Here is a 16,740-nt window from a genome sequence, read left to right on the forward strand (position 1 = left end):
TACCAAGACATAATCATTATACATGAAAATAGATTTGGCCCTATTCAAAGATTATGATTTGGTATAGTATTGTGATCAGGACTCTAATCACATCTTTTTTTTTTTTTCCCCCCCTCCTAGCTCCCACCAACAGTCACCACATTGTCTTGAATTTCACCTTCATGGACACCGAGTGCACGTATGACTACTTGTTTGTTTACGACGGGGACTCGTACAAGAGCCCCCTGCTGGCCAGTCTGAGTGGCAACACTCTGCCCCAGCCCATGGAAGCCAAATCTGGCAAGGTAACATGTTAGCAAGATTATATTACGCTATATTAGACAAGGTTATATCATGAAAACAAACAAACCAATATTTATATTTCATTTTCATTATTGTATCACAATTTCCTACCCTCCAGATGCTGCTCCATCTCTTTAGCGATGCTAATTACAACCTCCTAGGCTTCAACGCCACCTACACCTTCTCGCTGTGCCCCGGGGCCTGTGGGGGCCACGGCCGCTGTGACCCGGCCATGTCCCAGTGCCACTGCCACCAGGGCTGGGGGGGTGCGGACTGCACCAACCCGCTGTGCTCGCAGGCTTGCTCCCTACATGGCCAATGTGATGCGGTAACCCCAAAAAAAACACATCAGTTATCCCCGTCAATAAGACAAAGAATCATTATGACAAACTGTATACCTCATAATTGAAGAATTAACTAATCAGTTTGCTCTTGTGCTGTCCTCATGCGGCTCTTAGAAAAAGGAGCACTGTTTGTGTAGTCCTGGCTTCCTGGGTCAGAGTTGCCAACTCGGGCTCGGCGATGACCACGGGACAGGTCAATGGTGGAGAGTGAGCGAGGGTAGTTCCGAAATCCTGCCCAGGACGGGCTCTGCCGGGGTCTACCTTTCCTCCACTGGAGCCATGTACCTGTTTGGAGGTAAGAGCAACACACACTTGCACTAGTTCATTGTCTTCATTAGGAAAATACAACTTCAGCACCATTCAAAACAGTCTACTGCTCTTAAGTAAGGATGTTCTTGACACTGAAGTTTACACGTAGACTAGTCGATTAGTCTAAAAGTCCCAAACAATATTGTGTTTATTATAAAAGATATTGCGTATATTATAAGAGCCATTTGAAACCATTAATCACATTCTTCAATAACCAAATCGCGCTCAAGCTCCACCTCCCTGACGGAGGTACGATGTACGCTATTAATCAATGTCACTAATAGCGTACATCCCCACTCTTTTAGTTATACCAATTATGTCATTATCAAATTAAAATGTATTCAACTGACTGACCATTGACAACTATTTGATGTCAACCAAGAAAAATGTAGACTAATAAAATATAAACAGATGTCACTGGGCGTTACAGGGAAACGTCAAAGTTCCTCTGTAATTCTACCTTCCATTTGTTGTGTATTGAATGCAGTCCATCGTCTGGGAACCAGATGAATCTGCAGCTCATGTTCAGAGTATTAAATGAACTAGGCGATATATTTTCTCCAAAAGGTTTGGTTGATAAGAAAGATGTTGTTTGTTGCACTTCCGACAGGATTTGGTAAACGTTTAATTTACCAATTCACTCGCTCAGGGCTATGGCACATGTTTGGTTGCTCTGATTGGTTGTAGGTCTATCCAGTGCTCTGATTGGTTGTAGGTCTATCCAATTGCCTCCGGAGACATTTTGGTCTGCGCCCGTTGGTAACGCACCTTGGAAAAGAAAAATGAACGAAAGATTCCAGACTAATATGCATTTGTGAATTAGTCTGGTGATGGTAGTATATGCAATCCAGGGAGGACGGCTTAAAATATTGAAGCTCAAAAGAATGTTTGTCGTTTTTGTTGTGATATTCATTTTAAGTAAAATGTATTCTATTTTGATTTTGTTGCCGCTCCAGGTTCTTACTTGCATGACTAAAATGATATAAAAAAAAAACGTTTTTTTTCTAAATAAATGTTACACAGAGCTGCCAAGTCTCACGCTTTGGCCGTGAGACTCATGCATATCAACCAGTCCACACGCCATGCCTCGTATTTCTCACGCTGAGAATCCCAAAATAAGTAAAATTCCCTCCTTTCTTTTTTTTGGTTTAATCCTGCGTATATATATTTCCTCGCTCGCGCTTGCTTGGTGTCCGTCGCTGTTCGCGTGGTGAACGGGAGTTCCCTTCTGCACGGCCGTTACGTGAACAGCCACGTGCAACTTCCTATTTGGAATGACATAAAACAATCCGTTCTCCCCGATGCAGCCTCAAGCTTCACTGATTCGCCAAAGAAAACAAATAGGGTTTTTTTAAAAAGCGCCTTGTGCAACCGTGTGTAATAGGAACACTTTTTGCGGCACTCTCTAACCCCCCCCCCCCCCCCACCCGTTAACGACGGCAATAATATTCAGTATCGCAATACTGGCCGGCTGCATCACGATATTACATTTTGGATATCGCCAAGCCTAATGATGTCTTCAATAAATTAATAAATACTTATTATTGCTTTTCTACAGGTTTTGATCTCAACAGGGCTCTAGGGGACCTGCTTAAATACAACTTCACCTCCAACCAATGGGATAACAGGTCCTATGGTTACTCCCCAGTAAGTGTCTACTCAAATACATTGGGTAATTGTGACAGAAAACTAAGAGTTTGATAGTTTTTGTAATATGGAATTAGATCTATGAAGCCACTCAGGTATTGCAGTAAAATTAGGTGATGCAGTTGCGACTGGACAGCTAGCGTCAATTCACATGACATTACAATCAACAGCGTGCTGATTTGCATATTGAGCGGGAAGGTGCAATTTGATCTCCTGTGGTCACTGGACACGCATGTTAGAGGCAGCTCCTGTGCTGCATCTGGAATGCTGTGGTACATGCTGCAAATGCATACCTAAGTATGTGTGTTAAAAGATTGATTTGGACATACTACGTCGTCACATGGCCACGGCGCTGGTCTGACTCTTCCTCTGCCATTGTTTGTTTTGTTCTGTCTAGACCCGCCCCCTACAGTGTTGCAATGCATTAAGTGATATTAATGCCAGCATAGTGTGCAGTACTTGCATAATACAATATTTAGGATGTAGTATGTCATCCTGGTACTTTTTACATAGTAAATGAGCATACTCTGATTTTGGCATAATAAATAGTATGCTAGCAAGCCATTCCTGACACAGCACATGTTTGAACAGGGTCTGTCTCTGACTGTTTGTTTGAAACCAAAGTCTTTCTCAACTGCATTTGTTTATTATTTTTTGCTATTTTTTCTGCCTTCCTTTGCCTTTATTCATCCTTACGTACTTCTATGTTACTCCCCTCCTCTTCTCTCTCTTGCTCCTCTTTTCCACTTCAGGCGGCTCGTCATTCCCACACAGCCGTAGAGTGGAAGGGCAAGATGGTCATTTTCGGAGGAGAGTTGGCAAATGGCTCTCTGGCTAGTGATGTCTGGATGTACCGCCCAGTTGATGATGATTGGCAGCAGCTTGGCTCTTCAAACGCATCGGGGGCTCCCAAACTGGCCAACCACGCAGCAGCTGTGGTGGATTATCATCTCTATGTATTTGGAGGTGGGTTAAACATTAAATTGCTTCTCGTAATTGCCTGTTATTCATTGATCTGTTTTCACAATGGCAATTGAGAAGTCAAAGCAGAGTAGTGCTGCAATTGATGGCAGAATTGAATCCCTTAATATACAAAAGAGACTCCAGCAAACCAAAATAATTCAACAGCTTTATTCACCAAAAATGATTTTAATTGCCAGTCAAGACTGTATGTGGGAGTCTCTTTTGCATAATTTTTGGACTTCTAGTTCTTCTCTTACACCCTGTTCTCTTGACATAGGTGTGCAAGGCACCAAATATTGATATAAAATAATATATATATATATATATATATATATATATATATATATATATATATATATATATATATATATATATATATATAATATAAAACCAGTGTCCAACTGGTACTTTTTTAACCTTCCCATCTCCTTCCTACGCTTCAGGTCGCACAGAAGAGGACATGTTCTCCGCTTCTCTATATCGGTTCAGCCTGCAGGGATCTGGGCTTTGGGAGACCATTGAGCCCACCGGGGGAAAGCCCCCCGCCACAGCTGGCCACTCCATGGTGTTTCACAGTCCTTCCAAGACCCTCCTGGTCTACGGGGGCCACAGACCCACCACTGCCAGGTACAGACCTCAGTCATGTAGCAGCCTTCCAAATGCTGCATGACTGTGGAGTGCACATGTAGTACCTTGAAGGAATTATTTCAGCTGCTTATTATGTTTGTCTTTTCCACCCAAGGTTCAGTGTCAGAGTGAACAACACAGATGTGTTTCATGTCGAGCGGCGGTTCTGGACCTCCTTTCGCTCCCGTTTCCCTGCCACTGGTCCCAGAGAGAGAGCTTTCCACTCTGCAACTGTCATTGGCAACTACATGGTGGTCTACGGTGAGTGCAGCCACTTTGTACAGAATAAAGGGACCTAAGGATCTTGATTCCTAAAAACGAAATTCTCTTTTTTCCTGCCCCTTGCCATTCATTTGTATTTTAAGGAGGTAATGTGCATATTCATTATCAAGAGGAGAAGTGCTATGACGAAGAGATCTTCTTCTACCACCTGGGCTGCCACCAGTGGGTGTCTGGTGGAGAGAGTCTGCAGCACAGTAAGTCACAGCAGACAATGCCTTCACACTTATGTCAGGGTTTGGCGGTGCAAGGATTTCAGTCTCATTTGGGCATAAATACAAACCTGTGTGAGTGACTTTAATACATTTTGAGCACGTGTGACCACATTTTATCGCAGACTTTCTCTGCGATTGCACTACATTACACTATAGTTTACAATATGATGGCGCACTTACCATTCTGTTGGTGTGTCAAACGTAATTGCCAAATCATCTTTTATCTCATGCACTTAATGCAGACTCATATGACGTTATATATATATATATATTCTTAAGGAATAAAGCCAAATAATGTACATTCCATAACTGTCCTCAATTCCCTTCCTTGCCCCTCAATTTTCGCATTGATCCCTGATACACTCTTGCTCCGATATTCCACATCGGCTGTAAAGAAAGTTGTGTTGTTTTTGCTTTTGCTCCAGGAGGAGAGGCTGTGAGGGGGCGGTACTCACATGTTGCTGCTGTGATGGAGGGAAGAGTGCTGCTGGTTGCCGGGGGTTACAGTGGCGTTGCCCGTGGAGACCTGGTGGCTTACAAAGTTCCACTGTTTGTCAGTAGTGACCTCGGAGGCCGGGTATGTAGGGGTCAAAAAAACAGAAGACAAAGTCATGTGATTGGCGGAGGAAGTGTCCTGAGAATCCTGAGCAGGATGATGAGCCAATGCACAACTACACATAGGTCAAGTTGTAGTCCACATGGTGCTATGTCTCATTTATCCCCTGGGCCATTACAATGTTAAATATGCTAAGGAAAAAGACGGCTATTTTAGCTTTTTATGATATACTGAGGTTGATGGATCTTGTATAAGCCTGCGATGTTTACCAGGGGTGGGCCAATCACATGATGAAGTCATAATCAGATTTGTATCTGTACAATTTACCCCAAAAGTCATGATCGGATGGTCGTAATATGAAAAACCGGAAGTTGCCTAAAAAATGCAGTAAAAGTAGCTACTCGCTTTTGTTGTGAAAAAAAACAACCTGTTATTTTTGCCTGAGGAGAGCACTGGTTGTCAAAGGCAAATTAAGTTGTACTGTACTGAGGCTACCTGTGTCTTCTACATGTACTACAACGCAATGGACAAACAAAAAAAAAGCTTTGGTTAGGCTCAGTCATCAACCCTCACCTTATATTGTATATTGTGCGGTAGCAGACACTTAGCAGCAGTCATTTAGTCATTTTGACACTTTTGTCCAAAGCAACTTACATGAGAGGCTAGAAACAACCAAAGCATACATCGACCATTGGGGCAGCCTTGAGTGTTGCTCCAATGGGCCCGGAGCACCTTGCACCTTGTTTCTAAATTCAACCAGAATCAAGTGCAAGATAGCTATAAGGAATCAAAATTAAATAATAATAATACAAAAATGTTGTTGATGCTGATGCTGATGTTGCTGTTGCTGTAACAAGTTTCAACAACAAATAAAGAATCTTCCTCGAATGATGTGACTCCTGTGGAGGGTGAGCTTTTCCTGGCTGTGTCGTTAACTGCCGTATATTATGTGTGTATGTTGGCAATGCTTTATCAGGATGCTGTTTGTGCTGAGGCGCCAGATGAGAGCATGTGTCTGAAGAACCCGGAATGCAGCTGGTGTGAAGGCCGCTGTCGGGAGTACCAGCCCACCTATCCAGTAATACATATTACACTTAACTGCATGGCAAACATTACACCGACTTACAATATTGCAAAAACTGTATTTTTTTTGTCACTGATTTTTCTGGAGAATCCCACTGGAGAATACATGTACACTTTGCCATAGCCATCAATAACTGCAGATTGTTTCCTCAGTGTGGGAGCACCGGCTGCTTGGGCCTGGCTCGTTTCCTGTCTGACTGCCAGTCCTGTCTGGTGTTCAGCGGCACGCCGGCCTCTCTGTCCCACGCCCCTGGAGACTTTGGCTGGTGTGTGCAGAATGAGTCCTGCCTGCCGGTTTCAGGTGAGACCCAGGGAGGGAGGAAAGAGGGCAGAAGAGGGAGGGGCTGCTTTCCAAACGAAAACACACGAAAGAAGTTGGGAGGTGACGTGGGAGGGACCGGACTAAGCTTTCTGTATTCAGAGGTGAAGCGCGGTGACACGACTGGATATATTTACGATCGGAAAGGCTTCTCCGGCCATGGCGAGTCACCACTCCAACCGCAAATGTTCCTGGGTGTTAGTTGGGTCACCTCGTTTCATCCCCATTGCAAGCCCTCCAAATGACATGCATCGGCTGCACTGTCTTCAGAACAGCAATGCATTGTGGGACACTGTTGTGTTGTAAAATAATTAGAGGTCCGGTTTGTTTTCTGTGTGTTGACCTCTACCTCTCGGTCTCGCAGAGCGAAGTGCGTGCCGTGTGGACCAGATCTCAGGGGCGTACGGCTGGTGGGGGGAGCGTACCCGTTTCCTAACCTCCCTCCACTTCTGTCGCACCGAGAACTATGTCCCGGGACTGCACCTGCTCACCTTCCAGCACCCCCGCAACGACTCCCAGCCTGACAAGGTATGGAGTCCCAGTGTCACCCTGCAGCTTTACTGTGCTATGACTCCTCCCTCTGCTTCCACTGAACCCTCCTTTCTCCTTCCACCCTGCTTTGGCTCCTTGACTCCAAACGCAGGCCTCTAAATCCAGTGTAACACTTCAGTCTCCGGTTGTTTTTATGTTTGTTAGAATTTTATTTTCTTCCATTTTTGCCCATTTCCACCTATTAGTCCTATATACAGTATACACACACATTTATGAGTAGCACTTTATGCCGTATTATGGTCTCTGATATAAAGTAAGTAGCAGGTCTGAGCACTTCTTCTCCCACTCCCGACCAAAAAACGTTATACTTGCCTTCATACTTGCCTGCATTACTTACCTGTTTGGAAGTAACTCACAATAGCTGACAAGAATCCAAGAAAATTCTTGTAATTTCCTGTCTTAAGTTATGTGGGAAAAAAAGTATTGGGTAGATTTATTCCACTACTGTATTACTTAACTTGCAATGTTCGTAAAATCCAATACATACCTCTGCCCTGTACCAAATATATATAATATACTTTATTGGATAAAAGAGAGATGATTTGTCCAAACATCTGTCTTGAATATCATTACGATTTTAATTTAACGCTCATGATACACACAGTCGTTCCATCTAAATTGTTCAGAAATAATGCTCACTGCTCATTTTATTATTTCTTCTACTCTTCTCATCTTGTAATGGACTCCCAGAAAGACCTCCCTTTCAGATAGTGTCCGGTCAAACGTGTGTTAGGCTTGGGCTATCGTGCAAAATTACAATCGCTGATCGCTGGGGAGCAGCGAAATACGATTTTATCGGGGGCGCACACGATGGGGTTTGCGTGCGCATAGAATTTAATATAATGTGGCAAGTGTGGTCTCCCCGTTCCAGAAGTGCAGGATTTATTATTCACAAGTAAAGTATTTACACAAAATAGATTAAGTCCCATAGCAACGGGGAGACGTGCGTCCCAACTGTTGGGATGCATGTCTCCCCATCTTTTTTTTCTTTTTTTTGGAACAGTACGGAGTAAGGACTTGGACAGTCCCTTAACTCAGTTGTGCTAAAAAAAAAATGTTTCATACGTGTAGGAAAAAAACTAAAATAAATAGGTCTATATAAAATAATAAATAAATCTAAATCTTTCTCTATGAGATTATATTATATATTGCTGTATTATAATCACAATATTTGCATATTGAGCAGCAGGTATGTGCAGGGGGCGCGGCGAAGGGTACCCAAGCACCTGCCCCATGGACCCCACGGTGCCCTTCTTCTCAGGCGTGCTTTTTTTAATTTTAATTTTTATTTATTTTTGATTGAATTGGTGTCGAGGTAGAGGATTTTCTGGGCAAGATATATTCATGAGTAATTCCTCATGAACCTTGCATCTCGGTGCACCTGTGATGTGCTCACAGCGGCTCCACTGTGCTTCTCTATTTGCCCAGAGCGGCAAAATGCCTAGAACCAGAGCTTGGGTTACATGTGCCTTTTCTTTTTTTTTTTTTAGCACCTACCCAGAGAGCACAGTGAACTGCACTTACACTGTATCAATTCTCAGATTTTTCCTGGCTGATTACAAAAAACAAACAAAAAAACCCCAAAACCAAGCCAATAGACGATATAACCGTAGATCGGCCCAAGCCTCGTGTGTACTAGTTTACAGTGAATAATGTGGTATTCCATCTATCCTCCACTGTCCTCCATTGGCCTCAATCCCCTCTCCAGGTATCTATCCTCCGCAGCACCACCATCATCCTCAGCCCCACCACAGAAATGGATGTAGCGTTGCAGTTCAGGGGCTTTATTCACCCGCTGTGGGGGGCCCCACCACCCGCACCCCCTCCCACCGAGACGGTCTCCATGTCAGCTCGCATCCAGAGGCTCCACTTTGAAGCTCGCATGGCGACAGCGCCCAACTTGAATCAGCTGGTAAGGAAATAAAAAAATTATAATAATTAGGAAGGCACTGATTGTGAAATTCTGGGCTGATACCGATGTTTAAAAAAAAAAAAAAAGTCTGATAGCCGATACCGTTGTTTTTCGAGTTTCCGTGAACACTCCATTACTTCCACCGCAAATTAGTTTTCAGAGTTCCCATGAACGCAGCATCACTTCCTGCTTTGAGTGCTTCCGAGAGCCGAGTCCTCGTCTCGCGGTTGCCGTCGTTCTCTCGGACGGGTAGAAATACTCATACATTTCTAAATTATATATATAAAAAAAAAAAAGCTAAAATGAGTCGTCAAATATAGATGATATACCTTGGCGGACCACCCAAGTAAAGTCTTTCTTGTGGGGAAACACTAGATAAACATCGGCCACTGCAATCGGTGACTGTCGTCTTATTTGCTGGTAGGCCGAAGGCAGTTAACAAGGCGAATATTGTCAGAGTCGACTGCGGCTCCCGGCTCCGAACAGACTTGGAGTCGTCGCATCCCTCAACGCACACTGCACCCGCCCACCTGGTTCGAGGGCTGCAGGAACGAAATTCGAGTTAATTTGAATATTACAAAAAAACAAAAAACAAAGTTCAATATCAGTTTGTTCAGTTTGTTGCACAGTGAACGCACATTAGAGAGAAATATTCCCGGTAACAGTGTGCGCCTTTGACCAGAATGTCCAGTTATTCCAAAGATGTGCCGATGAAGGTGCGAAATAAACCCAACCATCACCGACGGAATGTCCTCTAGTGCGGAGGTTCCTAACCACCGGCTCGTGGACAGTGCTGGGCTGCAGGGTATTGGTCGCCGGACCGTGAGAACATGGGCGGGACTTTTTGAGGAGCGATCTGCTCCACAGCAGAGCAGCTGCAGGAAAAGGAGTAAATTATATACATCTAGAGTTTAGTTTGCTTTTCTGGAGAAAAGACAACACTTATTGCACTTATTTTGTTGAGTAACTTAAAAGTAGTGTAATAAGAGTCTAGTTTTGCAAAAGCTAACTATTTAGGTGTGTTGTTTAAATATTCTCATATTTGTGTTTATTATTGATAATTTTTAATATAAAAAAAAAATATTGAGAAACAAGTGTTTTTTTTTTTACAAATCAGGACGCGGTAGTCAAATAAATGCATAGCTGTCAGTGCTGAAAAAAATACATATGTTTAAATCGAATCATGGCCTTGAAATCGAATTTCAAATCTTATCGTGGATTTGGAGAGTTGTGACACTCCTGATGATAAGAATAATACAAACTTCTCAAAGTGTTCAAGGGGACTTAGATAACAACATCTTTAGTAACTATAGGTCTATATCCAATTTACCCTCTATGAGCAAGGTACTAGTTTTCTATCAACTAAGTACTTTTCTGAAAGAAAACAATATTCTATAGAAGTTCCTGTCAGGCTCGGTTGTTCGTCGGGCATCTTTGCGACTCCGACAAACGTAAATTTTCAATTTAGTCAAAATCAAATAGATCAGCATTGCCTGAAGGGAATAGGCCAAAATGTGCTTTCCTGGGACTGTCCCGTTTATTCTGCTTGTCCCAGTTAAATAAGCCAACAAACTGCTGGCCTGTTTTATTTTCACTTGACTTTGTCGGGGCTCTGTGTCCAGAAGACACGTATGTTCACCTTCTCCTGTTTGAGGCACGAGCGGGAAGCTGTGACTACGTTTCCAGCAGTACTAAAATCCCATTCGGATGCATTATTAATATACATATTATTAGGGGTCCAGTGCGCACGTGTGTGTCGCCTTACATGCTTGACATCGGCGGGGCTTTTCACTTCATATTTTATGTCTTTTGTGTCTTTTCTGTTGGCATCCAACCCATTGCCGTGTCCGTCCTTGTTTTGTGGCATTCGAGCCAGTTGTAACACACAAACTGTAGGAGTTGATAACAGTCAAACATATCCTGTATTTGTGTCCTCACACATGCAGTTCAGAGAACTCCAGAGAAACGCATCCCAATCGTGTCCGTTTTATTTTAGTCCCAAAAGTTTAAAGAGTTGATAAAATGTCTCTGAGGGACATGCAGTGTTTTATCCGTTTGAATGAAACCGTGTTGTTGGGAACTTCCACACAGAGTACTTTCCTTCCACAGAGACACCGTGAGGCAGGACTCGATGTACTACAGGTAGTAGAAAGCCACATTCTATTGTTAAGGATAAAGTAATAACATGCAACAAGTGTATCGGCTTGTAGTAGTAATTCTGCGTGTCACCCGGACTCTGAAACTTGCGCCACCGCATCATTACGTCAGCCGATGCTGCGTTTAATGGAAACTCTGAAAATTTTAACTTAGCAGTAATGCTGACGTAAAGAGGAGAAACAGCACAAACTGATGCTACGTTCCGTGGGAACTCGAACAATTGTAATATGTGTCGATACTTGACCCTGTGTATTTCTGCCTGCAGCTATACTTTTATTATTGTTCTTATTATTAGTAGTAGCCTGGTTGATGTTTTAATTATTATAAGACTATTATTATTATTATTATTGTTGTTGTTGTTGTTGTTGTTATTATTATTATTATTATTATTATTATTATTATTATTATTATTATTATTATTATTATTATTATTATTATTATTATTATTATTATTATTATTATTATTATTATTATTACATAAGCCCCTTTTACACAGCCTGAACTTGGAATGGGGGGGCATTGTTGATGCGTCTCTGAGCCGGCAGCAGAGGTAGTCACAGAGCTGAAACAGGACCAAAATGCCGTCTGTGTAACGCTCTTTCCCACATGGATTCGGTAACATTGCTGGATAAGAAATATCCTGCAAAAGCAGTAGGTAGTCATTTCCACATAGTCTCCTTTAGGGAAAAGTTCCAAATGGAGTCTGTTCCCACATCACGTGAGACTAAGCAACTGAGATGGTTTTAACGCCAGCGCTTCCCTCCCCATCTCCCCGCCCCATGAACTCTTCCCTTGGCTTACGGAGCTGGGACAGAGCCCTCGGAGAACGAATGTTCTCCACCCCCAGCTCCGCGCTGTGGTGCAGCTGGCGGGCAAGCGAAGCACTTGTGCCCAATGTCAGCGAATTTTTGAATGTTTTTTTTCTTTTTTCTTTTTTTTCCTGAAAACAAATCATTTTTAGAGTATTTGTACAAAATAAATATTTGTATAAACCCATGATTCGTGCTTTATTTGGATTCGGCTCCACCCCTACTTTACGGCAACGTTACTGCTTCCATTCCCACATACTTCCATTCACAGCCGTACTGGCATTTTGCCAGAAATTATACTACTTCCAGAGTGGTGAGATTTACGGAACGACTTTTACTAACCAGAGACCGGCTCCTTTTCCCACATGACAGCGATATGGAACATTGCCAGTAGATTTATGGCTTAAGTGCAAGTGTGAAAGGGTTTAAAAGGCACAGCTTGTGTGTGGTGCGTTTTGGTTGGTTGGTCGCAGGAAAAAGAAAAACTCCATTCGTGAGCTGGGCATTGTCAAAATTAACCCTGAAACCGATTAAGGGCTGCAGATCTGTGGGGTTGGGTATGCACACGGTTCTCTGCAGTTCCGCAGCAGCTTCACACATTCGCCTCCTTTACAGAAAAGTTCCCACATGGAGAAACAATCCAAAAAACTTCTTAAGTCCCATCAGTGCCTAGAGCGTGGAGATGGAATGGACAATAGGCACAATGGGCATTAGAGGGCTGTTACAGACACAGTACAGGTGCAGCCTGTGGGGTTGCACCACCGTCCGCTCACAGCTCCGCTCTCAGCAACTGAGAACTGTCCTCACCCGAGGCTACAGCGTTTATTCAGTGAAATAATTTCTAACAATTTTTTAGCATTTTAAATAATACCTTTATTAAATCAGTGTGATTCTCCTCAACTTCATGTTATATATCACACTAGAGGCCGATGATGTTGTGTGGTCAAAGACGGCGCACTTCAGAGACGGCACGATTGTTGCAGAGAAAAGTATTGTGAGCTTTCTTATAGAAGGATCGTGTGGTGTTTAAGCATACATGAAATTATTTATGTGTATTTATTGGTAAGGTACATTTTTTTTATACATTTTAGAAAAACATGAACAACTGGCGTTATGAAGTTTTTTTTGCCTGTGTTGGTGACCGTTGATAACGGCCAATAACCGGCCCAGCCCTATTATTAATATTATTATTATTTTTAACTATTATTGACCTGACCATGGTCCTATTGACTCCTAAGTCAACAATTATTATTTTTGTGTTACTCCTTTTAACTTACTGTAATTTAAATGGCGAGCCAAATTAAAAGCCAATAATCAACCAACTAAAAGGTCTATTATTGCAATTTTTTTGCTTTAGGTTAACCGTAGCTTTCAGACCTAAATATCTCTTTGTGGCAGGTGACGTACAGTATGTCTCGTTTCACTATGTGTTGGGAGCTGGTTGCAAGGTCATGTATATATGTAATACGTATGTTAATAAACTTTTGTATTAATAGTGGAGTGACTTAGGGTGGAGTTTGGCTTTTTAAATTGAGAAATTCTGCACAGGGCTATAATTGTATCATTTTTATAACCGTACTGCCGCTAACCCTATAACTGCACTTTTCCCTTATTTTGCACTTCATTTGAGAAGGAGGTGGTGGGTCGCTGGGCAGCTCAGCAGGAAAAGGAGCTTAAGCTGCTGGTTCGTCCAGATGGGGGCAGACTGTTCCCCAACCTGACCAGGGGGAACCACTACCTGGTTCAGGCAGAGGGATACCTGAACAACTCGGGCTCGGGACAGACCAGTGAGATGGCTCTGATCTGGAACAGAACGGCCCTGCCTGGAGGGAGCGTAAGTACTAGCACATTTTATCAAACAATCTCATCTGGGTAAACAGTGAATGGCTTCATTATAGAGCTGGGGGGATGAATAAATCAAATATGACTATCACATGTCAAACATGAAAAATAGCTCAACATAAACAATTTCATGGTATTTTGAGAATATAGGTTGGTGCTTTCATTAAGATATTTACACACATGAGAAATGATAATCAGTAATGTGCATATGCCTAATATGACCAAGCAGGTAGAGGAATTGACTAGAAGAGTTTATGAACTTCAGAATGTTCCATTATTTTACTGTAATGCAGCCTAAATGACAACATTTAACTATTATATCACAACATTACAATTACCAAAATTCCAGAATAGGCAGCCTATCAAATATAGGCGCAGCCCTTACATTAAAATTGCGTCATTCAAACTATTAAAGGCACCTGCTGTTCTAGGGAGGTTATTTCACGGATTCTTTAAACTTTTAGATGTAGCTTCATGAACTTCTTTGAACTCAGACATGAGGAGAATCAATGTTGCTCCCATTGACTATGTGGGATTAGGGGACTATGTGGGATTTGTCTCCTGAATTTCAGGAATTAATTAAGAGTTATCTTAGCTTGTCTTAGATGTAAGCCCATTTACTCTTATGGTGGCAAGAAAATAAATCAGGAATTTCATTGAATTAGCTGTTTCAACTTTTTTTTATGGCTGAGGTGAAAAAAAGTTACTCATATAGTATAAAAGCAGGTAAATTGGCCTTGTCAAGCCCAAATGAAAGCATAACAGGAGACAATCTTATCGTCTCAAGACAATCAATTTTACCATTGGGAATGCTGTGTACTGGATGCTCCAAAAAAAACTGCTCCAAAAAAGTCATCTGAAAGAAAATAGGGAAGTAACTGAATTCTGAATCCCCCCCCTGCCTTCCTTAAAATGTTTCCCATCAATTAGGATAAAATCATTTTGTCTCTCCTCTTTCCTCAGGAGATCTCCTTCCTGTTCCTGGAGCCCTACCGCTCAGGGTCCTGCACGGGGTACATGTCGTGCTTGGCCTGCTTGTCAGACCAGTCCTGTGGCTGGTGTCCTTCCCTGTCCCGCTGTCTGCTGCGGGCCGGTCCTGACCCGGAGCCCTGTCCTGAGGAACAAGGAGGGGGCGAGCGCCAATTGCTGTTGGCTCCACAGCACTGCACCCTCTGTGAAGAGTACAGGGACTGCTCCGCATGCACCCAGGTACGCCATGGATGCTGGATTGGATGTTGAAGGGATAGTTGTACCATTTATTTTGGCTCTGTATTTATTTGTATTTATAAATACATTTTATTGATGAAGAGTAAAGGTGGAGGTACACTTAAAAAGAAGTCGAATTTTTTGACCAAAAATACCTCTTAAGAACAAGATGAGAACAAATTGACGCAGTGGTCTTGGTTCTTATGGTGTTCTCAGTGCAAGCCCCCGAGGCGAACTTTGTCTTCCGTCTTTTTCTCGCTCTGAGAGCTCCCCTTGTTGCGATTGGTCCAAATGCCATTGCGTCATGGCAGGGGACGGGCTTCAACCTCCCTTTCCGGGAAACTCAATCTTCTCCTTTTCCCAGGTCAACAAGCTTTTATTTTCCGGAGCCAACATTCGGGGCATGTTTTATAGATACTGTATCTCCTAAAATATAAACCGGTACTCAAATTGTTGAAAAAAAAAAAAAAAAAAATGTTGAACAGGGCTGAATCTGAGTCATGGTGTGTTTTTTTTTTTTTTTTTTTTTTTCTCTCCCCTCCCCCAGCGCTGTGACGCACGCTGAGCGCACCACACATCCCATGTGGTTTCCTGTGTTTTTATTTTAGATCTATTTGTTTTCGTTAGTTTCTACTTGTATTATACGAACATTTTAAACCAAAGGGACGTTCCACCTGGTATCAGGACAGTGGATTGCGTAATGGAGAGAGAGCGACATCTGGTCCACCGTGCGTCGCGGCCATTCCCGTATCTCTGAACAAAAAAAATGATGTACGATTATTTAAGATGTATTTATTATGAGGAGCACGGCACCCCGACGGAGGTTTAGATAAATAAAAGCCTGGTCACTATTCAAGGAAAAACAATGGTACTGTTAATAAATTAATTATTTGAGTTTGATTTCACTCTTTTTTTTCCTCTTCTCTTTTTCATCTTTATGTAAAGCAAATTGACTCCAAACTCCTTTCGCTGTCGCGCTCGTGCTTCTTTCACTGCTGAGTTCTTATCGAGTTCTTATTGAGTATTCTTCCGACGGTGTTCCGGGACATGTTCTCCGATGGTTCTTATGTCTTTTGTTCTCATGTCTTTTTAAGATTACCACCCTGCTTAAATCCTTCCCTGTAGGACCCATACTGCGAGTGGCAGATCAACTCCAACAAGAAAGGTGACTACCAGTGCAGTCGACGGGGAAGATTGGATGGATCCATTCGTGACCCAGGCGGCTGTCCCAAAGTCTGTAACCAGTAAGTCTTCAAACTGTTTTTTGATTTTTTTTTCCTTAAAACATTGGTCAATTTGCTACACTCACTGTAACATGCACTTAATGAAATCACACATCTCTCTTCCTCCTCTGTTCTGCAGAAGGAAGACATGTGGAGAGTGTCTCTCAAACTCGAGCCAGTGTGCGTGGTGCGAGTCGGCCCAAGCCTGCTTCTACTTTGCTGCCTACCTCACTAAGTATCCCTATGGAGAATGCAGGGACTGGTATGACAGGTAAAACACCTGCAGCTCTTTGGGTTTTAGGCATTTCTGTATGTCGGGTTTTTTGGCAAACTTAACTACATTTAACTATCAAAGAACTAAACGTACTGAGAGAAATGCTGCAGGATCACTTCAGATCAACATGTCTCTCCTCCT

At 42.6% G+C, this 16,740-nt stretch overlaps 1 protein-coding gene across 1 annotated transcript in view; it reads left to right on the forward strand.

The window, feature by feature from the left end:
* Positions 1–16,740, forward strand: part of megf8 (multiple EGF-like-domains 8) — a 34,819-nt gene that overhangs the window by 1,374 nt on the left and 16,705 nt on the right. Inside the window, exons 3-19 of the mRNA XM_080005707.1 lie at positions 121–284; positions 401–610; positions 741–921; positions 2,494–2,582; positions 3,335–3,548; positions 3,989–4,172; positions 4,288–4,433; positions 4,538–4,648; positions 5,092–5,243; positions 6,199–6,300; positions 6,459–6,606; positions 6,989–7,152; positions 8,885–9,088; positions 13,688–13,888; positions 14,860–15,105; positions 16,228–16,346; positions 16,465–16,596. Coding sequence (XP_079861833.1) covers positions 121–284; positions 401–610; positions 741–921; positions 2,494–2,582; positions 3,335–3,548; positions 3,989–4,172; positions 4,288–4,433; positions 4,538–4,648; positions 5,092–5,243; positions 6,199–6,300; positions 6,459–6,606; positions 6,989–7,152; positions 8,885–9,088; positions 13,688–13,888; positions 14,860–15,105; positions 16,228–16,346; positions 16,465–16,596 — 2,767 coding nt within the window. The remainder of the gene's footprint in view (positions 1–120; positions 285–400; positions 611–740; positions 922–2,493; positions 2,583–3,334; positions 3,549–3,988; positions 4,173–4,287; positions 4,434–4,537; positions 4,649–5,091; positions 5,244–6,198; positions 6,301–6,458; positions 6,607–6,988; positions 7,153–8,884; positions 9,089–13,687; positions 13,889–14,859; positions 15,106–16,227; positions 16,347–16,464; positions 16,597–16,740) is intronic.

The sequence above is a fragment of the Zeus faber genome (assembly GCF_960531495.2).
Source record: "Zeus faber genome assembly, chromosome: 8".
Taxonomy (NCBI): Eukaryota; Metazoa; Chordata; class Actinopteri; order Zeiformes; family Zeidae; genus Zeus; species Zeus faber.